Source organism: Ornithodoros turicata, chromosome 9, assembly GCF_037126465.1.
Source record: "Ornithodoros turicata isolate Travis chromosome 9, ASM3712646v1, whole genome shotgun sequence".
NCBI classification, from domain to species: Eukaryota; Metazoa; Arthropoda; class Arachnida; order Ixodida; family Argasidae; genus Ornithodoros; species Ornithodoros turicata.
In genome coordinates this window covers 32,257,620-32,282,879 of record NC_088209.1, presented here as the reverse complement: position 1 = coordinate 32,282,879, position 25,260 = coordinate 32,257,620, and the positions used below count along the sequence as shown (strand labels likewise).

The window sequence follows — 25,260 nt, the reverse complement described above, 5'->3', positions numbered from 1 at the left end:
CGTGGCATTTATCTTACATGCTCTTCCACCTACAGGTGATGGCATAGAAGCGAGCATTGCACGCAATGATTCACGCGGCACAGCGACTGTAATAAGTGCAGCTGCAGATACGCAGGAAGCGGCTGACATACTCGAAATCATGCGAGCAACTCGCAAGCTGCATGCACTGCAGGAGCTCACCGACAAGACGGGAAAGCTGCTCACGAGCCGAGCGAAGGTGCGCAGCGTGCTCGGAGACCTAGTCAGCCAGCAGAAGATATTCGAGCTGGACGTACAAGGTCTCCTCAGCCGTCTCGAGGACCTGATACAGGCCAGTGCTCGGCCGGCGGCTTCCGCGTCTCTCTTCTGTTCGTCTGCGTCGTCCACAAATCCAGCTCAGGATGTAGCTGCATTTGTTGAGTTTGTTGGGCGCAGTTCCTGCAGTGTATGTGAAACAACGGTACCAGACTTGGGTAGCGTGGCAGACTCCTCATGATGAAACAAGACCTTGGCGCTTAGTTTTTGAGTTACCCTCCAATGTACTGGTTGAGAAGCGGAGACCTGGAGATGGGGGTGCAGTAGGTGCACACCAACTGCGCACAGTGTGTCAGGGAGCTTCGAACTGCTATGCTCAACATGTCGGTGTGTGGTTATTCCTCTAAGAGTAACATCAAGGGTGTTCCATGGATCATTTGCAGCAAAACTTGTGCACGCCACCATTTTTTTTTTCAACTACTTTGCTGGAATGAAGCTATCATATGTACCTCTGGTGCAGTTTTTTTTTTGACAGTCAGCACCAGGGTTTTGTGATGGGGGAACGCTGGAAAGCATATTTTAACGAGACTATGAACTGACTAATATGATGGGGGGGAAATTATCGCAGGCATTACCATCGCGTTCAGTAACACAATCTGCGACAGAAATATTATCTTACTACTCCTCTGTAGAGTGTAAGGGTTTTGGGCTGAGCTTCAAATGTTGGAAAAATCCCAAAATGTGGCCCCAATTATGCACGGTTCCACTTTTGTGGCATTTGTGGCTAGTAGCACAGAGCCGAGAGCACTGGGCAAGCAAAAGTAATATGTGATGTAATGCACAGAAACAAAAGGAGCAAGTTTCTTTGCACAAGGAGAATATGCTTGCTTAATCAGCAGTGAAAGCTCAGTCTTTCTTTGCTGTTTCATGCTAAACTTACCATTGTAAAAGTACAGGTGAAGTTCCAACAAGGGGACATAACATACATACAAGAAGTACCATGCAGTTTAAGACCAAAAACACTTCTTGATTATTATTATCTCTACTCCCTGGAGCAGAAAAAGAAATGTGCACGCTTACCGAAAACCTTGGACTCTACATGTTTTATGTGCGGAAGACAAGAGTGTACATAAATCATTCTCATACAGAGGATTTCACTGACATAGATTACTTCGTTAAACAGTGCACATGGTGTGCACATATTCCAGTGTTGGGATAGACACAGATTTTTTTAAACTGTGTCTATATGTTTGTTGCAGCTTGCTAAAATTCAGCAAGCCTGAAACGTTGAGTGTGACAGCAATAATGATGGCCTGTGCATTTGCAACTGCAGTTCTCAACTCTTCTTTTGCCAATTAGTATGTAGATATGTGTGATTTTATTTCTTTGCATGAACTACCAAAGCACAGGCTATGTACAGTACATAGGGCTGAAGAAAGCAAACCCCAGTAACTGGAAACTAGAGCTGAAATTTTCTAGAAATGCAAATAGAACAGGATTTTCTTTGTTTCTCATGTGGGCAGGCAAAGATCGACATGCTGGTTGAAAATACTGGTGTCTTTTTGGAAAATTTGTTGGAGGTATGGGGCATTCCAGTTGCATTATTTGCCTCTAGCATAAGGGATCATATTCCAAAGATTTGACCAAACATATTGATCGCTTTCTGATAAAGCAGCCATAGTCTTTTGGATTAATTCGTCACCCACGGTCACTCCAATTCATCACCCACGGTATAAAAGAAGCTGCTCCCGCATCATTGATTCACCCCTAAAGAAGGAGCCAGGTTAATTGGCTCTAAAACACCGGGAAAACTGTTCTGTGGTTTTTGGTTGGTGTTATCTGTCTGTCTATTATCCCCCCAACCAGACACACACGTGTCAAATATGTTAAAAATAAACCTGGTCATGTCAGTTTTATACAGCTGCAGGCGCCAGCTGAATGCGGTTGTAAATTGTGTTGAAAAAAATAACTCATTGGAGTGTGAAACAGCTGCATGAATGCAAGCAGAGGTGATGATTTTTTTTTTTTTTTTGCACAACGCATGGGTTGTATAGGGCACCAAGATCTTTATAGTCCTGACATGGGCTGTATGTAATGACATGCTAGTCAATCGTGTTGAATTCTGCTGTGTGCACAGTTTCACGTAAAGGACTTGAGCATGACAAACTCAAGCGGGATACTCTACTTGTGCGCTAGTACAAGCAAAAGCAATGTGTTAACGTGGAAATGGTATTTGGCCGTTTTGTAACGCTTTCTGAGATGCATAACAACAGTACTACAGCGCTCAAAGGCTATCTCACTTTGTCACTCCAAACTCTAAGAACATTACTCATGCTGTGGCGAACAAGTATTGCTTTTGGTTACGACTGTCTGCTATCGTTGCCCCTGTATTGTGACATCAACTACACTGTTCAAATAATTTGAATCAAGTGGGAGCCTGGATATTTGGTGCTGTAGTGTTTCCATTCAGTTAGGCATTATTGCTATACATCATTTGTTGTTACGCAGGGAGTGCTGACATCCGTTTTCTCAGTGCGCTTCTAGTGTTATAAAACTCGTTTCGAAAATTGAGAAGCTGCTGTTTAACAACGTGCAATTTTTGTCACCTATATTAAATCGATATGTTCCAAATCAATCTTCGAGTCATGTGAACGCTGCATGTTGAAGCTAGGAATGCAAGGTGGCTACATGAATTGAAAAGCAAAATTGAATTGAATGAAATCTTTGGTGACACATTCCGTCCAGCTCTCTAACCACAATTTTTTATTTCATGAAATTGTATCTGAAACTGCATTTCATTATCATGTTGCAAATGCATTACGGTCTGTGTTATAAACCAAGGATGCACTGTGGAAATAAACATATATTGTGGATAAGTATATTTTTTAAAATTTGGATTGCCCTCATGCCTAATGAATGATGTGCTCGTTATGACAAAATAAGATAAGATACACGAGCTTTTAGAAACTAAGAAATAATGAATTCTAGGCTAGGGGAAATGCAACACTACACACATTTTGATGCAACCTAATGACGTAAAAAAAAAAAAAAAACGACTTCATTCCTTCTCACATAGGAAGACATAGAAATTTTTGTGCAAACAGAATTTGCCAACTATATGGCTAGAAGCATTACAGCCAGTAATTAGTTTTCCAAAATGCACAGTTAGTTTTTTAGTGAACAGACATTGGTTATCACAGAAACAGAAGCTGTGCAATATGGAGAAAACACAGTACTGAGGTGCATGAAGTGAAGCGACGTATCATAGACAGCTGCTTCTCCACGTTAAACTTGCCGAATTTTTTAAAAAAGTGACTTGGCAGCAAACACTTTCCACTGTGTCAAAGCAAATGAGTTAAACAATCTTGGAAGCCAGAAATTTATTCAACAATTGTGAGGATCACAAAAGCGGCTTAGGAAATACACACTTGCCTCTGTGGCAGCCAGCTGTGGATAACACACACTACATTTCCTTGAAACGCTCGAGTAGCATTGCAGACCGTGTCATTGCTACCCTACAATGTATGCCATTGACATGGAACTCACCAAAATGTGTTGGCACTTTTACACATCATTTCTGCAAAAGTAGCTACATTCTGTGCCTGCAGACGATATCTTCAAGGTACGCACACAACTTATGAACACGACCACGTAACCGCAACAACAAAAACGTGGTTCTGGGAAACGAGTCCCTGAATTTGACGTGCACATAAACCATCACCACTTATGTTTGCCGATATCACTGAAGGCCACCAAAGTGTGGGAGAAACAGGTCATCATGTGTAATACCCTGGGAGAGAAAATGGTAAAGAAAGTGAAAAAAAAAAAAAAAAAACAACCATCCAATTCTTATTCGCACAAAGAAAGCCAAATAAGATATTGGAAGAAGCTTGTGTGCAGCTGACAGTCTTCCTTGGTCGAAGAAGAGTGTACAGACATGTGCTTTTACGAAATGTGTATGTCATTTGGTGAAGTACACGCGGGAGACAAAAACTGTACTCCTTTTAGGCAGGAATGTCAAATAAGCAGTACAAAGCTATGTACAAAAGTTACAAAAAGAACATCTGAAAGGGCCTTTGCAGTTCTGTCCGTGTGAGTGTGTGACATTTTTGCAGCAGAATGTGTACGGTGCCGCGTGGTAAATATCCCACAAACATTACGAAAAACATCATCGATGTTACCAATAAGCACAGAAGGGTCGATGCTTAGGTTTGTTTCTGAATTGATCCATTCACATCAGTTTGTAAATGCCACACCGAAAATATCATTATAAAAGTACCTTTACCAAAATTCTGTTTCTACTCTTTATTCAAAGCCACTAATCTCTGGTATGTGCCACAAAAAGATCCTTCAGCATTCAAAGCAAGCCAAGAATTTTCATTACTTCCAAGAAAATTTTTGTAAGTACATTGAAACAAACATTCACGCAAACCTGACCTTTGCTCTGCAACCTTGAATCACAATTAGAGGAGTCCCAGGCTTTTGTAAAGCTGCATTTACTGCAATCATATATTCATAATACTAAGCGAACACACTTGGGTGTGGCGAAACTGTTACGGAAAACAAAATTAGACATAGAAAAGAAATCTGAGACTTCGTACAATAGCAGAGGCAAAAAAGCAGACTGCATGTTGTTCTGTGGTGCTTGCATGGAAACATAGCAGGTGCACCATAGTCTTGGTCTCGTGAGCACAGGGTGGGGCTGCCGTTTGCTAAAAAAAAATGGGTCAGTTCTATGTTGTGGTAGTTTGACACCTTATAACCACGAAATGATATGATAGATCAATTTTATTTGTTGCAAGCTCCCAAGCATTTCTATCATGGGAGCAAAATATGTGATCAGGCATGACATTGAGAGCCGACATTAATATAAAAAACATTCAAATGAATCCAGCCTCTGAGCAAAAATTGCTAAACTGTATTTATCGGACATTATAAGGCTAATTCAGAAAGACTGAACCCTAATTAGACCAAAGATGATTATAACGTGCAAGGAAAACGGTTGGTTAAGGCATTCGCTGAACTGCGCTTCGTTCAGTTAACATAAGCTCTATCTTAAGAAGTTGCAAGAAAGCAAGCCAGAGTGTGAAATATCTCACAGCTGCACTTGACTGCATTCAAACTCCAACACCAATGTGAAACTAGGGGAATGCTCAGAGCAAGACTTCTTACAAAGCACCCCTCAGGATAGGGTGCATTGCACTTTGGCATGCGCAATAGTACAGAACTGCAGAAAAATATGCCCCTGATATCACAGCTCTGACATAAAAGGAGAAATCATTCTTTTTCTTCGTTCCTACTGCTGTACTTAGTAATTGGTTTACTCAAACTGTGTTAGCACTGCCATCATGAAAACACCAACAATCAAAGCGAGCACTTCCTTTACAGACTGTCGCGGACTGGTGTTTTCTAGGAGCTCGGGGATCACAGAGACTGTGGCAATGTAGATGAATCCACCTGCAGTGAAAGGTAAAACCCAGGCACTGGCACTGCTAGTCATCCCTTCGACGACCAAGCTGCACAAGGTGCCAGACAGGCATCCGAAAGCTGTTACGAGCTGCATCAGCATGGCCTACGGAAACAGAGGGAAGTCTTATAGTCGTACAACGCTGTTCACATCGGCAATTTTCACCCACAAGCGTAACCTTTGTCACCAGGTATGTGCCAGAACTGGGGAATGTGAAAATATATTCTTCTAGCTGTTGGCAAGACTTCTCCGAGTATGGGGAGATATGCAACGTGTTTCTGTCTGTGGTCGCCTTATGTTTCTTTTGTTCTATGTTCTTCTAGTTCTGCTTATGGATGCAAGCAGCTAAACGTTCCAGTTTAGTTCAGATTTTTCGTGTTTACTTTGTATGTTTAGTTTTCCCTTGATGCTATAAAAGCAGTTATTTTCGTGAGGACCAAGTTTTTTCGAATTTAGCGAATGTCTTTTTCCTGCGAATTTGAAGACCTGGGAAATTTTGTTAATGACTACTGGAAAGCATAGAAAAATGGTTAATCTGCAATGAATGAGTTTCACTAAGCTGAACTGGCCCACTAGGTACAATTTATTATAGCACTATTTCAGTTGACATTTTACACACTTTGGCTACATTTACGCTACAGGGTATTGACTCCAAGTTAAAAAGGGATACGAACCATATTGATATTGATTTCACACTCATTCGAACATAATTTCACCTTCATTCTCAGCTAGACAACGTATGCTTGATCATCAACATAAAGTTAATCAACGAATGATTTGATTCTACGTGGGTGTCATAGAGGCACTGAGAATTCCCAATATCACGGTGAAGCACCTCCAAGTAGACCTCCAGCATTCTGACCCAGATGAGCTCAACAGTACAACAACATAGAACATGTATCGTGAAACCGAAGTTCTGTAAAGTATTCCCTAAATGCCCCACCTTACGAATTCGTGAATTATTAAGAGTGCAAAATTAACCTTTTTACAGTAATGGCCCCTGCTTAGGACTCAGCATCATTTTTTGTCCCCACTCCTGCCTTTGTCGTCGGTGTCGTTTTGCTTACTTACTTTGCGCTTGCTGTACCCTGCCTGTACAAGGATTGCGAAGTCACCAATCTCGTGAGGAACTTCGTGCAGCAGAATGGTGGCTGTTGATATCAGTCCCGCTGCGTTTCCTGCTATATACGAAGCTCCTATTGCCAAACCATCCGTGAAGTTGTGTGTGAAATCTGCTGCAAGGTTGAGATATGCCGCCACTTTGATGTCGGGCTTCTCATCTAAAAATAAATAAGGCACAAAAAATTACACATCATGCGAACACAATCCAAATGCATGTTAACAGGCTAAGTTAGGTTACAGTTAGATAAATAACAGACCAGCATCACCTGATACAGTTTCCCCTGAATGTGGAACTTCACTTAATTTCTCCTTTTTTCGACGAACAACATTGCTGCTCGTCTTGACGTCTTCACCACCGCTCGATTCACCGTCGCACTTTCCCTTGGGCTTGCTGTCTTCATCAGCTTTCTCCTCGTGCGAATGGCCATGACTATGGCCGCCTTTAATCATTCGTACTATTTTCTCCACGACTAGAAATGTTAGTATCCCCGCTAGCACCCACAAGCCAACACTGTTGTCATGTGCATGCGCGCCGTGAGCATGTGAGTGACTGTGGCTGTGGTCCTGCTCAGCATCCCCGGGTATCAATGCGTGGGGTATCAAGTGCAGGAAGGCGTCTCCGAGAAGTCCACCGGAGGCGAAACTGAGCAAAACTTTGAGGAACGATTCGTGTCCACTCCGGTTGTCTATAGGGATCAAGAAAAGTATAAGGAAAGGTGCTATACTTATGAGCACCGTGGAACCAAGTGCTCGTCCCCACAGGTAAGCCGTGTCTTCGAAAGATCGAGCTTTCTTCGGAAGTTTCGGTGGCAAGTTGTGGTGATGCGAGTGCTTGGCCGACTCTGACGAGGCTGGTTCACTGTGACGCGGTTCGTTTGCTTCCCGCGAGTATCTGAAGGAAGGCTTTTCGTCAATATGTTCATGGTCGTGGTCATGACTGTGGCCGTGACCGTGGTGGTGGTGGTGAGAATGATGTTGAGCTGCTGTAAATTCTGCGCCGATATAGATGAGCACACAGATGCAAAGAGTTTTCTTCACCCCAATCATTTTGTCGGCGATTTAGCTCCGATGCCCGCGATGGCCAGAGTTCAATAACCAATTCGTAATATTTGCAAGAAAAAAAAAATACCACACAAGAATTACTTTGGAGCGAAACTTGTGGCGTACATCATTCGTCTGTTGCCGACGTGTTTTAAATCCATAGAGCGACAATGAACCGCCTAGCGGTGTTTCACCTTTGCCACATTGCCAACCACATCAAGATTAAACTTGACAAAAAGGCAATGTATGTCCAGTGCGAACATTGTTGGCCACAAAATATATAATCACTTTACATTACTAGTTGTGAACAGCACACATATGAATCTTTGTGTAGTCTTGTGTGTCTTCTGCGCTTTTCTTCCGTCCGTGGGAAGCGTGAGAGGGTTTGAAGGGTTTGAAGCAGTTGTTTGAAGTGCGTGGCGCGTCAATCGGGAGCGGACGAATGACGTTGAATGGTAGTATGCATATGCACTATCAGCGCTATCAGTATGGTAGCTAGAAAGGGTGGTACCCCGACCGGCGAGAGAAGCGCACGCTCCCGCTGGAAGAAAGGCGCAGAGGGCGCTCCGAGCCGGAGGTATGCGTTGTTTTCCCAGTCGGCGGTTCGCATTTCGATGAGTTTCGCCAATAATCGCGTTCGGAAGCATTTTCTTGCGAGTTTATTTTTAGCCGAGATACTACGAACAGGGGCTACGTGTATTCCTGAACGATTGCGGGGCTTTCACATGAAAAAACAATAACAACAAAACGCAATTCGTACGATAACAGCCGACAGATTCTAGCGAGCGCGAAAAGCTGCCGCGGCTGCTCCAATTACATATTATACCTTTTAGTTATCCGCCCTTTCCTCAGCAATAACGGCACTTTACTGCACAAACAGGATACATTTGACTATTTATGGCTAGGACGATCATACAGCCCTGCCCTGAAGTATTGGCGACTAGCATAGCAGCTACCGCAACGAAAATAAAATAAATATTAAATAAATAATACATATAGCTTGTTTAAATAAATAATAAATAAATAAACAAAGCGCTTGGCCTGGTCTTCCTGGGTGCTACATTAGTTTAGTCGAGACTGTTTGGGCATATTCCTGCGTACTCTTCTCTGGTATCTGTCGAGGTTTACGCCTTTTACGTAAAAAAAGAGCTTTGTGATCAAATACAATTTGCACTCAGCACCTGTTAGTTCATTTCTGTGGAGATCACAACCAAGTTTGTGTGTTGAGGCTCGAGCACTGGTGGTCAACCCATGGAGCCTGTCAGGATGTAATTTGTACATGCTGAAAAATCTAGTGAAAGCTGCTTCAAAGGAAGCAGGGAAGAAGGGAAGGGTCCTTCTGTGCCGACGTATTCCCGGCGTCTACAGCCTACAGCTTCATCACCCATGTCAGGGTCAGATGTATTCCTTCTTTTGCAAGGCACTGGCGACTCCACGTTGCGGTTCCTCCTGTTGCGCTGAGCGGGCAGCTTCTTGGAATTTGTCCGGGAATTTTTGGGTCCGGGAGTATTGTACGTACCGCACCATCTTTCAGGGTAGGCTGGTCACGCTTCATCGGCTCGATCTTGACGTTCACGACGGGTGCGTTGGCGTAAAAGCGCAGTCGTCGTAGTGTATTTCGCAAACGGCCGAATGCGTTTGGAGAGGCATGGCTGCACTTGGTGTACGCTGATTCCATTGTTGAAACCTTTCTGGGTCCTGCGGAACGGCGAAGAGCGCGAACTTTCCAGTTGCGTAACGGTATCCAGTGTTGCAGCCGGGCACAAAACAGTGTTTGACATGCTGCTTACGTTGTCCAGGCATTCAGGTGTCATCCCTGTGCGCTGAGAGAACCAAGTGGTCACTTGCTGAGAGACACAAAACGCTAAAAAGGCAAAGAAATAGACGAGCGGGCCGGGGACGCAAGCAAAACGTACGCGCGAACGCGGCGAACATAGCATACCTCAGACTCCCAGCGCCCGCTGGCGCCGTCTTCCAGCGGCGGCGTGCTCCGATGTACGGGAGAAGCGGCGCGGTCGAAGTACCACCCTTTCTAGCTACCATACTATCAGTGCACTATGCAGCGAATGTAGCTATGTAGTACACGCAGAAGTACACGTTTACTTCGTTATTATAGCTGCTACACACGTCGTGCTGTCACGTCTGAAAATGGCTGTCACTGTTCCACGTCTTGGCGCAGCTTAGGATGTTTTACTAGCGAATCATTGCAGCTTGCATATCAATAACTTCTTCCGACATGGCAAAGAAAGCAAAGAGCATGCTTGCTATTACTTACCCAGGATATGAGAGTGGACACAAGAACTGTAAGCAAACAATTTCATTAAAAAGTGCGCAACACATTGGTCGAAACATTAAAAAAAAAAATACTGTTTCTCCCCTCTTTGCAGGTCCACCACCATTGGCAGAAATACCAGTGGCAGAAATACAGTGGCAGAAATACCAAGAGACACTCGAGCCTTCACACTCGAAAAACGTTATTCCTTTCAGTCCGACACGAAAGCGATGGCTGTGGACCTGCGCATCGGTCACCTGGTTCCTCCTACACCCATGCTTTTACTGCTGCGTTGCTCTTATTTGCTTGTGCATGCTGTCAACCCAACACCCCGTAGAGTTCGATATCAGAAGTCTTAATGAAACTCTGAGACAGAATGTTATTGGACAAAAGTTTGCAGTTGAACTTACAGTGAACTCTATTGGCAACTACTTGATGTCAAACAACTTCACACTCCCACTTGTGCTACTCTTCGTCGGGTGCTCTGGATGTGGAAAGACGTACACAATGTCTCTAATTTCGAGTACCTATCCATTATCTGTGGAATTGGTTGTCTCCCATCACATGACACCTGCACATCTAGCCGAAAAGGATTTTGGAAAGGAGATCGTACACAAACTGGCATTCAGGCAGACAAACGTGATCACGATTGATGACGTAGCCCTAAACAATGATCCACTTTGTCATCAGTTGGGCAGTCTGTTTGACAAGTGGGATCAAGTTGTTACAGTGAGGACTGAACCCACAATATTCATCCTATCTCTCAGTGAAGAGCCATCTGTGGTGGAGAACTATGCACTGCTGAAGTTGCTGAGTGATGAAGAAGAGAACTTGAGCGAACTTCAGGAAGAATACAGACTACTACTACCAGAGTGGATGAGCAGATTCGAGGTCATCCCTTTTGTGCCAATGCGACAAAAGCACATAGCAGAATGTATTCGAAGAGAGTTGGCAAACATGAATGAAAGTGATTCGGAGGAACTGGTGGAGAAAATCATGAAAGAAATGCACTTCTATCCAACCAAAGATCGGACATTTTCAGATTCTGGTTGCAAGGCAGTGCCAATTAAGTTAGCTTTAGGGAAATTCAGAGGGAATGGCCTGTATAGCACATCCGTATAGTCAGAAAAATGAAATCTGTCAAGGTAGACAGTGCACCCTTTGAATTATTTATCAACTGTGATATTTCAAACAAGTTATTTTTAATAAACTCTTATTCAATACTCTTTCTGGATGTGTTCTTGTCAAGAATTCTGTTCTGCAGTGAATTAACGATATCACAGCAGTGTAGCTGTATGACGTGTTGGCTGGCTGAAGAACATTATTCTGTCAAGCAGTGTATAGGAAGCATCAATGTGAATCAATTTTTTACACTTGGAATTTAGTCTGAAAATGTAAGAGCCTGCTTCATACTGTGCGACATGAATCTTTTTACAGAATGTTCAACTTGTATTGAATATAAAGCGTATTTGGGTAACGAAAAGGAATGCTGGTGCTTCCATTTGTTTGAAATGTGTTGTCAAACTGCTTGTACTTTAGCTTAGCTTAGAACTTTCTCAGGTTCTGCCCGATTACCAAGAATACGTCTTAGAAAATAATAAGCAGAAAAGATTTCCCACACATCAAAGAAGATGCCACTGATTGTGCATTCACATGAGCGACATTCTCCGGAACACTCCAGTGGAAGATTCTCCAGGGCGCTCGACGTCATATCTTTTCATCCTCTTCTAACCATGGGGAATATTCTGCGCCGCCGCCACAAGGTGGGTTTCATAGCAGACGACAGGACCGATGGTGTCGTCTGCTATGGAATCCATCGTGTTGTTTGCTCTGTGCGCCACTTCGGATACTCCTGTGAGGTGCGAGTACTCGATGTGAGACTGTTCTTTCCACCAGAATATTCCACGGGCACGTCACTTGTGTAAACACACAGTGACTTGCCTCTTCCCTACTCTGTATAGTTCATGAAACAGCCTTAGACATAGTCTGCAAAGGCAGGCAATATAAAAGTGTGTGCTCTCTACACATTGTCACATAGCAGATTTTGCATAGAACATTTTGCGGTAACAGTCAAACAATCCATTTATTTTCACTTCATAATCAAAACTGCTGGAGATCTCTACAGTATAAACAAAAATTTTCCAAGGTGTAAAAATTGCTTGGTGATCACACAATTAGTAAGGATGTACGAATGATGATCTACTTACACACAGGTAATACATAACTAAAACAGGTGTTAGCCAGAACAAGCATCTCAATGTGGTATATAATGTGCACTGAACACAGTAGAACCAACAGAATTGACATTTTTATGCAGCAGTGCATTACACAGCACGAAATCATACAGAACATGACATTACAATTAGTGCCTCATTACAAGTTAAACCTCTCTTACACCTCTTAAACAAGTGCCTCATTAGGAATAAGCAATACTAAATGTTCCTTGCAACTGTCACTGCATATAAAAGAGAGTCCAAGTGGTGACACTTCAAAAATGCAATGCTCCTGCTGAGTCTTGCAGTGCAATGACTTCCATAGATGTTGAACAGAGTATTAAGGTAAGAATTTATCACCGAAAGAAACCACAAGGGTTTCAAGGAAGCTTGGCACTGCACTTTGAAGAGTATAATCACACGGTCGTAAAAAAAAATAAAATAAAATAAACACTGACATGGCTTTCGTTGTATGGATTCCCCCGTGTAATTTAAACCAAAGATAAATAAGACTAGAAAATAACTTTACACATCACAATTCTTCGTACAGTCCTTTTACGTTTGGCTATAAAAATAGGTATATATTTATATACATACGTATATATTTCCCCCCACCCCATACTTTCTCCCCCCTTTTTCGGCTTGCTGATCCCTCCGACATTTTGGTACATGGCCCATGGTGCCTGTGGCATGGGAAATTAGACTACAACATGCATATGATGCGTGCAGCCAGACATGGTGGACTGCTAACTACACACCCTCCCCCTAGATATGATCCTGTGACATTAACTCCTGCATGATTAGCAGTGGTGTCGTCTTGCACCTCATCACACCCATCTTGTTCTGTACCCCTTGTGTTCTGAAGAACAGGATTTCAAAACTGCTGATCTGAAGCAAAGGTGCTGTTGCTACTATGCTAAACGCACTGCACCAGCTATACATATGGTGCTGTTACAGCAGACACTTGTTTCGTAGCCCTGTGCTTTCAATGTGAAACAGATACGGTTAATATAAAAGGGAGGAAAATTTGAAATATCCTTGTTTCATGTCTGGTTATTAAAGAAGCTCTCCAATAACTAAGCATGTCCTTTTGAACGCAGCACCAGTTCGAAAAAGTTGTAGAAACATACAGGTTCTGTACAGATTATTCGACAACCGCTTATAAGGAAGAGGGGACTGAACTAAAATGCCTCGATAACTTGGCAAAGAAAGCATCTAAACACATTACTGCCTCCACCAGTATGTCCTACTTTTGACTAAGAAGGGAGATTGATAAAGTCGGAAGCAGCATTCAACACACAGCTCAGCTCTCAGGCACAGTATTCTGTAGTCAATCAGCATTGAAGGCACACTGGCAGTAAATTAATCAGCGTGGGTGGCACCCAGTATGTACCACTTGGGTAGTACAAAGTATTTTTGGTCTGGCTTCACTGGATGTCAGCACATTTTTCTGTTATATTTCTTCACCTTTGTTTCGAAGTCTCCCACAATTTTCTATACACTTCCCTCCACAAATGCACATGCCCTGCATAAATTACTCTTGACAAGTGAGTGGATCGATATCCATGTAAGCTTACAGCATTCTCTGCTACCCTGCAGAAGCAGCACCTGCTCATGGAAAAATGTGTATGTGCATCCATTCCAGACCTCTTGCTTCCAATTATGTACTGTGTTGAAAAAAAAAAAAAAAAAAAACTGTGCGCGTAACAGCACTCAGATTTCATCTAGGAAACCCAAGTGCTGAGTAACCTTTTGGTGCACTTTCTTACAGCCAGTGGAAGAATGTAAGTTATATTCAGATGGGATATAATCCAAGTCGTCTGCTATTTCTTCCAATACCCTTTTGGGAAGCATCTTAATGCCACGTCGCTTGAAGTCGTCTTTGATGCAAGCGATTATCTGTTTTCGCTCTAGTGGCAGGAACGGAACAAAAATGTCGATCAGGTTCTTCTCCACAATGTCGGCTCGGTAGAGGCCACCTGCAGGTACATGTAGAAGTACGACTACTTAGTACGATGATATGCATTCGACAACAGAGCTAGAACTGGATAGTATGAGACACATTTCAGCAGGCTCCACAACATTTAAAGGAGCACACAAGGGCTAAAAAACAAAAGTCAGGAGGAGGAGAAATTAGACTTACAGGCCATATATATTCACAGAAAAAGTAGGAGTGCGGCTTATAATTCTGCTGATGTCATCTAATCTGCACAGCAGTAAGGGCACATGCCTTTCTTTCTTTTTTTTAACGGTTGTATTTGGTGCCGCGCGTGGTGAACGAAGAATGCAAAAACATCAGCCGCATCTACCACAGAGCCGTCGCCAAGTCGCCTTGCTCCCTCGCTGTAGCAGACGCTTCCCGACGGCCAATAAAAGTGCTCGGATGAACTGATATCACGCGAGAAGGTGCTGGGAGAGCTCACAGCAGCCACATGCATTTTTGTAAAATAATTTTCTTAGGAAATGCGTTATTCCCAAATGAAATATTTTGCGTGAAAGTTCCTGAAGGTAGTATATGTAAGTTCATAATACTAATAATGTCTCACTTACAATATTGCCTTCTAGTCTGGGGAACCACTTCAAAGGAAAATTTAAATAGACTTTTAGTTTTGCAAAAAAAGAAGTTATTCGAATCATAACTAATATTGGTTACCTCAAGTAGACGTAGTAGCACGGACCGAAAGAAGTAAGGTCTTCGGATATCAAACAGCACTAAAAAAAAGTACACACTAAAGCTTTTTAGATTTATTAAGGTACTAGCTTTCATGTGGTTGACCAGGCTTCTTCAGCCAATCATTTTGTACTTGAACAAGTGTGGTCCACCACATGAAAGCCAGTACCTTAATAAATGTAAAAAGCTTCAGTGTCTACTTTTTCTGAGTGCTGTCTAATATTGGTTACCGTGACACCATTGAAAAATACTTTAAGCAGTATAATACTTCAAGTGTGTTCAATTTATACGAATGCTGTATGGTCTGTCTGTACAAGAAAAGGTCTAAATATCCAAATCTCATTACATTAGAACCAAAAGAAGTTGCCCACAATTTTCGCAAGATAAAACGATGGAATGTTCCGCGTGTAAGAACGAATTATAGGGAGAGAGAGAAAAAACATGTTGAACATGCCCTGCGTACTCCTATTCGCGGTTCAGGTTCAGGTTCGCCTAATCCCTTTTGTATCAGGGCAGGCACCACAAGGGTACCACAGGCAATATCTTGGCGGTAGCGCCCTGCACTAGTCGGTGAGTTGTAGGCGTTTCACTTTTTTCGGCGCCTGCGCCCTGCGCCTGTTGGCCTGCTGGCCGGTGGTGGCTTTGGCACTGGCTCCGGTTTTGGATCATCGTCGTCTACGTTGTTGGCCCTCTGGTTGTTGGCCCTCGAAGTTGGTTGTGCGTCGTCCGCATCCTCTTTTTCGCTTCCAGCGTCTTCACTGTCTTGAGAAGTTGTAAGGTCTCTGTTGCCTTGCCCGATTCGGTCTGTATTGGCCTTTCGCAGCCGTGTTGCCTTTTCCCACGCGAGAAGATGCCGTTTAGTGGTCGCGATTTGTGGTTCGTTCTCCTCGTTCGCCCCTGTCTGGAAGCCCAAAAGGACCTCAGTCGGGTAGTGGTTTGGGTTCCTTGTCTTCCCCAGGGCTGGACAGGATCGCAGGATGTGTTCCAGGTCCTCCTCTTCACCTGTGTCGCAGAGTGTGCATACTGGATTGTCCGAGCTGAAGAGTTCTCTGATCCTCTTCGCGACTCCAGGTTCAGGTTCAGGTTCAGGTACGCCTAGACCCTTTAGCATCAGGGCGGGCTCCACAAGTGGTGCCTCAGGCGAGAGAAACAAATATAGAAAATAATATATACAATAGGTTCCGCGGGGAACCGACAGGAGATTATGAAGTATTCGTCTGTGTAGGGGTGTAGGGCTTGGTGTAGGGTGTACTACTCTCGCTAGGTGGCATAGTTCTTTGTTGTCTCTAGTCGGCTTGCATTGGCTGGGTGGCGCGATTCAGTGCCGGCTTCGTTGGAGAGGGGGGAGAGGGTGGCTGCCGGTGGCTGCAGACATTTCGTGAGCGCGTGGTGGTCTCTTGCAGTTTTTGTGCTTTTGGTTTCGTTTTTGTTCTGTCCCATGCCAGTAGAAGTCGTTTTGTTTTTGCAATATCGTAGTCTTCAGATTTACTGTTGAATCCTAGCAAGGTCTCCACTGTCCTGGGTTGTGAACTATAAGCTATAGGTGGCGCCCCGAAATTCCAAGATGGCGGACGAGTGCAGGTCTCCCGAGCCACCCGAGCAGAGCGAGGGACCAGTGTGTATGCTATAAAAGGTCAGTGAAATTCTTGCGCATGACACTATATCTTGCACTATATCTATTTGAGAGACGGAGTTGTGCTGCCATACAGTGAATCATTTATGCCAGAGAAACCTACGAAAAAATTGTGGTTACCATTCACTGCGTAATAAAATAAACACGGCCATGGAAACTTTCGTCTTCATGCGATTCCTATGTGCAATACCGATGGATGGAGGTGAAAGTTTGCATGGTCATATTTATTTTGTTACACAGTGCTAGATAACCACAATCGTTCTGTAGGTTCCTCTAGCATAAATTATTCACTTTGAGGCAGAGGAAGTCTTTTCGTGATAGAGGTATAGCATCAAGGAGGTATCACTTCTTGCACGAAAATGTGACTGACCTTTTATAGCATACACCCTAGTTAATCTGTTTCAGTTTTTCATATGCATAAATTGACGTGCTTCATGACAAAGGAATTAATTTTGTCTTCTGGTTATCTCATACTGTGCCAGTTCAACTCAGAGAAGTAGGCAAAAAAGTTTCCGTTGTCGGAGTTTGTTTACAAACGTGAGTCGAACGAACGAATGAGGCATTTTAGAATCTAAGAAGGCAAAGCAGGGATTAGTTTCTTAAGAAGCGTGACTTAGCATGTGTTTTGGAATGTGGATTAGTAGTCTGCAAGGTAATGCCATTTTTGAGTTTCTCGTCCGATAGTTCCGTAGTATGTGAGTGCTGCAAATGAACAACAGCTCCGTTCGAAGTGTAGTGTCTCTAGGAATTAGATAGTTTTTGTCCTAACTTTGATGCTCAAGTAATCGTAAAAAAATGTGATGAACAAGTTGACGCACACATGGGCATTTGCAAGAACTCAAGAGATCACGTCTTTGTTTGGTTTGGTGATGACAAACCGTGCTCATATGACGTGACGTTTGCATAACTCTGACTGCATGTCAAATGCATACGTGAACGATATATATTTTGAAATCCCGTGGTACACACGCGTATATCTGACACTTTGTCTTCACTTAACACGTACCATACGTGTGCAATTATTCAACATGCCATATGTTGCGCGACGAAAATCTGAGCGCTGCAAACATGCTCTGGCATAGTGAAGTATTCTTTTTCTGCACTGCTCTTGGTATTCACGTACAACTTGGTTGATACTTTTATCTTTGCGAGTCATTCGCTGATACGTGTGCGACACCAGACAGAAGCTTTCCTCGCAGAGAACAGACACAGTGGATGCTTGTCAACGCCGCATTAGTACAGTGGTATTGTTTACTTTGCATGAGGTTTGAAAATGCATACATGTCAGCAAGACAAAGAAATGCCGGTTCCTTGTTCTGTATTCCGAAGATTAATATTAAGATGAAACTGCGGCGACACAGGCGATCACAAAAGTGTGCGATGGGTCAACGAGAATTCCGTTCTTCTTGATTAGGAAATGATGAAAAGAAAGTGTGGCGTATTCCCAACATGCTGAGAAGAAATTCGTACTGCAACATTCCTGTCTTCGATTTCGATACATTCTTTGTTGCCGGCTTTCTGTCCATAAACAGGAGAAACGTGTTCCGCGGTACTGCTTCCCTGCCCCGACACGATCTCGAACCTGCACGCGCAGCTTTTCGAAATCTCCGCAAGGTGGTTACGCTTTCGCTGGAGTCGCGAATAGCCTGCAAGCATTAGCTGCATTAGTATCTATCTCACTTGCCTTTCTCATTGAAGCTTCCAAGCACGACAAGCTTTTCCATCTCACTGAACCTTATCTTGTTTCGGTCTATTCGATCCTTCCACGCAGAGACTGACAACCTTGCGATCACATCACCAGCAGTGTTGCTGCAAGAGGTATTTAAAGCAGAACAAAGATTGTTTCAAAGAGGGTAGATCACCTTAAGCACATTACATTGACAGATTTCATGGCCATGATGATCTGACTCAAATATAAGCAGATGATGCAGATTTGTCTGTGGTAGCCAATGGGCTCATCAGATTATGAAACGATTTTCTAAAATTTTGTCCCATCCTGGATTAAGTTAAGGCGGAGATTTTGGAATGTTCTTGATTGTCCTCCTTTCATGTTCTTCTCTCCTTTTCGGTTTTGCCCCCTTTGGGAAATAAAGCTTCAGTTGCTAGTCAGCGCTGTGTGTGTGCACTTGTTTCTTCTTTGTGTCCTGTCTCTGCGCTGTTTTTACGTAGTCATCCTGGACTAGTCATCAAGAACAATTCTGCCAAGTACATACCTCCCGCTATATGGTTGAACTTTATGCACACATAATTTACTGGCCAAAATACTGCAGTTTTTGTACTTATGTGACAAATGCCTGCACGTACTCTACTGGCAAACCAAAACGCATATTTAGCTTGAGACACAGAGCTGTTCTAACAAATGGCACAGCACATTCACATGCAATGCTGTAGTTTCTACGCATTGTTGTCAATATACGATAAGATAGAATACAACCATCTGCAAAGCTTTATGCAGTCAATACATACTGCCGTCAGTGGTTGGACAGTTACATAGAATGATGCAAAAATTGCAACTGTATTATTGCTAGGGGCAGAACCTCATAATGTTTACAAAATACTGCTTTGCAAACAGTGCCGTCTTTGTAGAGTAAATTATTTGGTATGGCAGCATTGAAACTGGTAGTGTGACATAACAATGCCGTACTGAATAAATGGACACCAACCTGAGAAAAATGAATATGGCTTTCCTATAGTCGACCCCATCGACTGCCTTGTGAAAATCGAGGTATGGTTTGATGACGTCAATCATTCCGTTGGGCATCTTATCAATTTCATCGAAAATGAACAAAGCTCTGGCACATTCCCTCACTTTTCCCTCAATTTCCTGATGAAGTTGTTTCTGAAATAAGACACCAGTCAAAGTTAGCCAGGAAGACAGACAGCACAAGCGAATGTCTCACACTATGAACAAGCTTTGCAGACAAATTGTAAAAGCATGAGGAGCGAAATCCATAGATAGAATGCCCGCAATACGTTGCTGTGAAAAAGGAAAAGCTTTTCATACATTTCATACAAAGCCGGTTACCTTGTATTTTGGTACTTCATCCTGATGTGGAAAATGCTTTGTGGAAATGTAAAGTTGGACAAATTTGCTGTCCATGCCATTCTCATAAAGGGTGTCCACAATCATTGTGCTCGCGTAAGTTTTTCCTACGCCTGTCCACCCATGGAAAGAGAGCGCCAATGCTTTCCTCGGATTAGGATTTCGCAGATGTTCCTTGATGGCACATCGGTCACGGTTTGATGCACCAAGGGCTGTCCGTGAAGTCTTGTTCGCATCGTATTCTGTAAACCTGGATAATAAAATAAGTGTGAACCATGTGAAAGGTGCGCTAGATTGCAACCAGGCAGCTACATACAACTCAATTAATCAAACAGAGTCAAAGACGAATATATTCGCACGTTAGAAAAGCTACCTATTGCTTCTTCCTTTGAGCGTCTGAAATGTGCTTAATGTCAACACACGTGTGTTTCATAATCACTTCAGTAACGTATAATTATGAGTTGGTTTATTCAGCCTGTGTATATCCACTGGATTAGCGTGCAACATCTATGTGCTTGCTATTGTTTTAACATTGAGGGATGGAAAAATGCTATTATTTACCTGTTATGTTATCTTTAACCCAAGGTGTAGCACAGCACTCGTTGTATTTACACTGCACTGTTCCCCATCCAGCGTAAAGTACCGAAACACCAATAGCAGCAATACCGAAAATAACAGTCACTGACTCTGTGGCATTACAAAAGTGTAAGTTCAATAGGAGACCTATGAAGATGTAGCAAACTGTCTTGCTTCTTAGCTGCATTGTCAAAATGATATAATTGCGTTTTGTTCAGATATGCACAGTTTGTTTCGACCCCGGTTACTGCTTCAGAACGCCACAGCCATTTTGGAAATTCGATAATCTTATCACAGAAGGGCCACTTAGAGGTGTGCGCCGTAAGCATTTTTCTCCGCCGGCGGCGTCACGCCGGTGCTGTCTTATCGGCGTGGGCCCCGTGGGCTGTCAATATGTGTTCTCTTCTCGGACGGGGACGCACGGACACCTCAGGGCGCGGGCATTTTCTCCATCATAGGCACCGAGACGATGGCAGTATTTATTGCACCTTGCGCCAAACCATGGAGGAAAGAAACACAGGAGCGGCCGTTTGGAGCAGATTTCCGTGGGACCCCTCTGCGGTCGCTCCTGTCAAAACCGCCATTACTTCCTGTCCACCACGTGATCCTCTCTACAGTTTCGGTTTGGCAACGCTTTGTTGCTCTCGCTGCTTTTCGTGCTTTTACGCTTTCCCAAAGTCATTTACTCTTAAAATGTGAGCACCACTGCGGAAACAACGATTTGTTACAACAACGTGTTCGAACCGCGGTTGCGGCCACGTCGTACAAGTGCGACGGTGAATCGAGCGGTGGTGAAGACGTCAAGACGAGCGGCAATGTTGTTCGTCGAAAAAAGGAGAAATTAAGTGAAGTTCCACATGCAGGGGAAACTGTATCAGGTGATGCTCGTCTGTTATTTATCGAACTGTAACCTAACTTAGCCTGTTAACATGCATTTGGCTTGCATTCGCATGACGTGTAATTTGTTGTGCATTATTTATTTTTAGATGAGAAGCCCGACATCAAAGTGGCGGCATATCTCAACCTTGCTGCAGATTTCACACACAACTTCACGGATGGTTTGGCAATAGGGGCTTCATATATAGTAGGAAACGCAGCAGGACTGATATCAACGGCCACTATTCTGCTGCACGAAGTTCCTCACGAGGTTGGTGACTTCGCAATCCTTGTACAGGCAGGGCACAGCAAGCGCAAAGTAAGCAAGCAAAATGACTCCGACGACAAAGGCAGGAGTGGGGACAAACAATGATGCTGAGTCCTAAGCAGGGACCATTACTGTAAAAAGGTTAATTTTGCACTCTTAATAATTCACGAATTCGTAAGGTGGGGCATTTAGGGAATACTTTACAGGACTTCTATTTCACGATACATGTTCTATGTGGTTGTACTGTTGAGCTCATCTGGGTCAGAATGCTGGAGATCTACTTGGAGGTGCTTCACCGTGATATTGGGAATTCTCAGTGCCTCTATGACACCCACGTAGAGTCAAATCATTTGTTGATGAACTTGATGTTGATGATCAAGCATACGTTGTCTAGCTGAGATTGAAGGTGAAATTATGTTCGAATGAGTGTGGAGTCATTGTCAATATGGTTGGTATCCTTTTTTAACTTGGAGTCAATATCCTGTAGCATAAATGTAGCCAAAGTGTGTAAAATGTCAACTGAAATAGTGCTATAATAAATTGTACCTAGTGGGCCAGTTCAGCTTAGTGAAACTCATTCATTGCAGATTAACAATTTTTCTATGCTTTCCAGTAGTCATTAACAAAATTTCCCAGGTCTTCAAATTCGCAGGAAAAAGACATTCGCTAAATTCGAAAAAACTTGGTCCTCACGAAAATAACTGCTTTTATAGCATCAAGGGAAAACTACACATAAAAAGTAAACACGAAAAATCTGAACTAATCTGAACTAAACTGGAACGCTTAGCTGCTTGCATCCATAAACAGAACTAGAAGAACATAGAACAAAAGAAACATAAGGCGACCAAGCCTGGTGTAGGCTTGTCATTGGTAACGGTTTGCAGAGCCCTTGGAGATATGCACAAAGGACAGACACAAATGGACAGAAACACGTTGCATATCTCCCTATACTCGGAGAAGTCTTACCTAGATGGTGTTTTCAATCGCGAGATCGCGGGGCTTATGCGCGCTAAGCGTGCCAGCCTCAACCCACTCGCTCTGGACAAGCTTATACTGTAAAACCCCTTTTATTTCGGAGCAATTAATTTTCGCAAATTTCGCGAGTCGGGAAAATCGCGAACTTTAAGGGCATGCCAAAAATGTGAAAACAGAGGAGGAGGAACTCGAGGAGCGCGCGAAATTTAGTGGTGGCGAATATATCCCTCTTGATTAAGCCTTGATTAAGCCCTCTTGATAAAGCCTCATGGCTTTTTTGCCCTGATTTCCAACACCTTGAGTGTGAAATAAATTATCTATCTATCTATCTTGATTCGCAAAGATTTATGGCTGCGGTATTAAAGGGTTTTACAGTGTTTATTCATGATAACTACAGCCTCTCCAAAAATACTATTCAATGACGTTATCGGTGAGCCTTATGTCATATCGTTTTCTTACGTTTGAATATTTACATATATCTACTATAATTTCGGGAAAAGAGCCACTGGATCAGTGGAACAAGCTTTTACGCGTTGTCGTCCTGTGAACGTTCGGCACCCGCTATAAGTGTTACGTGTGGTTACCATTTAAGGGGTGGCTCATCGTTCTGTCTAGTTAAGTTGTTTTCTCTAGCGAAACCGGCCGTTAACGGGCCCTGTCGAAGTTCTTGAGTGACGACCTTCTTGAAGTGCGTTCTCCTAATATTCCTTTGCGTGTTCTGGTTTTCTTTCATAATACGCGCTTATACAGTGATGATGTACTTGTTTGGCGCATGGTGGAAGGAAACACAGGAGCGGCCCTTCCAATTTTTTGCCATTGGGGTGATTGGGGCGTGCCCACTGATCTCGATTGTAAAAGGCTGGATCGCGGATAGGGAGCGCGAGCGTGAAGAAACCGGCCGCCATCTTACGGTGCCCACAACAGTCGCCGCAGCGATCATGGCAACTTCTTGCAATCACGGTCGTACCAACCGTACTGGCAAGGTTACAGGGCCTAAATTTATACAGGTGAGTCACTCTTTATCGAGGAATAAATAGGCGTTCATTCTGTATATTTAGTTGACCATTATGAAGTGTTTTTTTGCCCAAAACGAGCACAGGATGCAAGTTGCTTGATCGCTCTTCCGACGTTCAATCGAGCACACTTGCATTTTACCCGGCGGCAAATACAGTTTGAGTGCATAATATGCTTGAAAGAACACGTTACACTACACAGGTAGTGTTGTCATCAATATATGTGCGAGCACTCGAGCGCTTTTTTGCATGCATTGCTAGCATGGTACACGGTGTTCTCTGCGGAAGCAAGTGCCACATTCATTTCTTTGAATTACCTTCGTGCACAAGTTCGGTATTACATCATAATGAGACCACGATTGTCACCTTTTTTCATGTATTGGTATTGTTTTGTGCCTTGGTTTGATTTGTGACAACGAATCCTACGTAACGGTGGTGTGGCGCGACTTGTATAACGCCTTTGTCTGAGCTGTATCGTCAGCTTGTTACGATAGTAATAATTTGTTGCGTGTCGTGCTATTTGAAGCCGTTTTTAAGGCAAAAGTGGTCTCTCAATACAGGTTTCGTCATGAGGGGTACCCAGTGAATAATCTGTGTAGTGTGATACGGCTGGGTGTACAGGTAAGTATCACGTTCCTCATCCACTGGTTTCTACTTTACAGGAAGGAACAACCTCAGTGCACGCACTGTGGTTAGCCTCTCTCAGTTTTACATATTTTCTTACATGTTCACATCAGAAACACACCTTACACTTTAGGCTCCTTCACCCAGCAATATAATAATTAGAGATTATATTTCTTTTTAGAAGAGTTCCCCATATTCTTTTTAGAATAGTTTTTCATCTTTTTAATTTTTAGAAGATACAGGGATTGTAAACCATGTTTTAAACTGATGTTTTAACATTTGTCCAATGCATTTATTAAACAACATATTCATTTTTAACTGGTTGCACCCAAACCAATGTTCTGATGTATTATTTCCTTTGTTGTCGATGCACCATAAAAATTGGAATAATCATCATCAATGCAGGTTACTTCACAGCTGCCTCGACATACTCAAGAAATGGGTGCAGAACCTGCGTAATGCCCACAAACCTTGATTACCACAGCACCTCCAGAAAGTATGTGTCACATGGGATTTTTAAATGTATTCACAGTATATAATACCTTGTATTAACTGTTGTAGATCTAAGCCGTCTCTACAGTACACCCTCAGAAATTAAAACCGTGATACTTGTTTCAGTTAATAGGCATGCACATATATGCTATAAGAAGAAAATTATTTCTTGAGAATGCACTTCTCTGGCTACTGGTGTTGTTTACATCTACTGTTGATCACATTCATTTATCACATATTATATTCTTATATATATTATTATATTAACACATATTTGATCACATTAAATTCAAAATTCATCATATATAAGAAAATACCAGGAGGGAAGTTGCTATTCATTGCTCATTCTAACCTAAAATTGAGTGCTACAAATTTAGGGAGAGTACCTGTCCATTGTCATTCCTAAAATATATATTGGCATTGTAGCAAGGTCATAAAACAATAAATGTAGTCTTTTGTGACCTCCCTGCATGTTCATTGTATCCTGAAACGCATAAGTGCAAGAAATAACTTGAATAAACTTGATGTTGTATAAACTTGATATAAAATGTTGAATAATATAATGTATGATATAAAATGTTGAATGAACTTGTATATTCTCTTCACTCACCGTCAGTGACCTTCTTTACAAAAGCATATCGTGTTAGATTTTTTTTTGTTTACGTTTCACAGACGGGGTACACGAGGGCCAAAATGACAAAATCACAACTGTTTCAAGCTCCAAATCGTCCTGCTGCAAT

General features: G+C 42.8%; 3 protein-coding genes and 1 pseudogene across 5 annotated transcripts in view; 2 read left to right on the top strand and 2 right to left on the bottom strand.

Moving 5' to 3' along the window:
• Positions 1-3,113, top strand: part of LOC135368644 (ER degradation-enhancing alpha-mannosidase-like protein 3) — a 37,179-nt gene extending 34,066 nt beyond the window's left edge. For all 3 annotated transcript variants that reach the window (XM_064602052.1, XM_064602051.1, XM_064602050.1), the window contains exon 22: positions 36-3,113. In XM_064602052.1, coding sequence (XP_064458122.1) covers positions 36-475 — 440 coding nt within the window. In that variant the 3' untranslated portion in view covers positions 476-3,113. The remainder of the gene's footprint in view (positions 1-35) is intronic.
• LOC135368646 (protein catecholamines up-like) lies at positions 2,975-8,202 on the bottom strand. Its single transcript, XM_064602053.1, has 3 exons — positions 7,090-8,202; positions 6,773-6,981; positions 2,975-5,806 (listed from the first exon to the last, which is right to left on the bottom strand). Exons 1-3 carry the CDS (start codon positions 7,868-7,870, stop codon positions 5,555-5,557), a joined length of 1,242 nt encoding a protein of 413 aa, XP_064458123.1. The 5' UTR covers positions 7,871-8,202; the 3' UTR covers positions 2,975-5,554.
• A 1,667-nt stretch (positions 8,203-9,869) lies between these two features.
• Positions 9,870-11,359, top strand: LOC135368648 (torsin-1A-like). The gene is made up of 2 exons (XM_064602055.1): positions 9,870-10,167; positions 10,252-11,359. Exons 1-2 carry the CDS (start codon positions 10,101-10,103, stop codon positions 11,256-11,258), a joined length of 1,074 nt encoding a protein of 357 aa, XP_064458125.1. The 5' UTR covers positions 9,870-10,100; the 3' UTR covers positions 11,259-11,359.
• Positions 11,360-12,200: 841 nt separating this feature from the next.
• On the bottom strand, positions 12,201-20,891 carry LOC135368642 (torsin-1A-like; annotated as a pseudogene).
• Between the last annotated feature and the right edge of the window lie 4,369 nt (positions 20,892-25,260).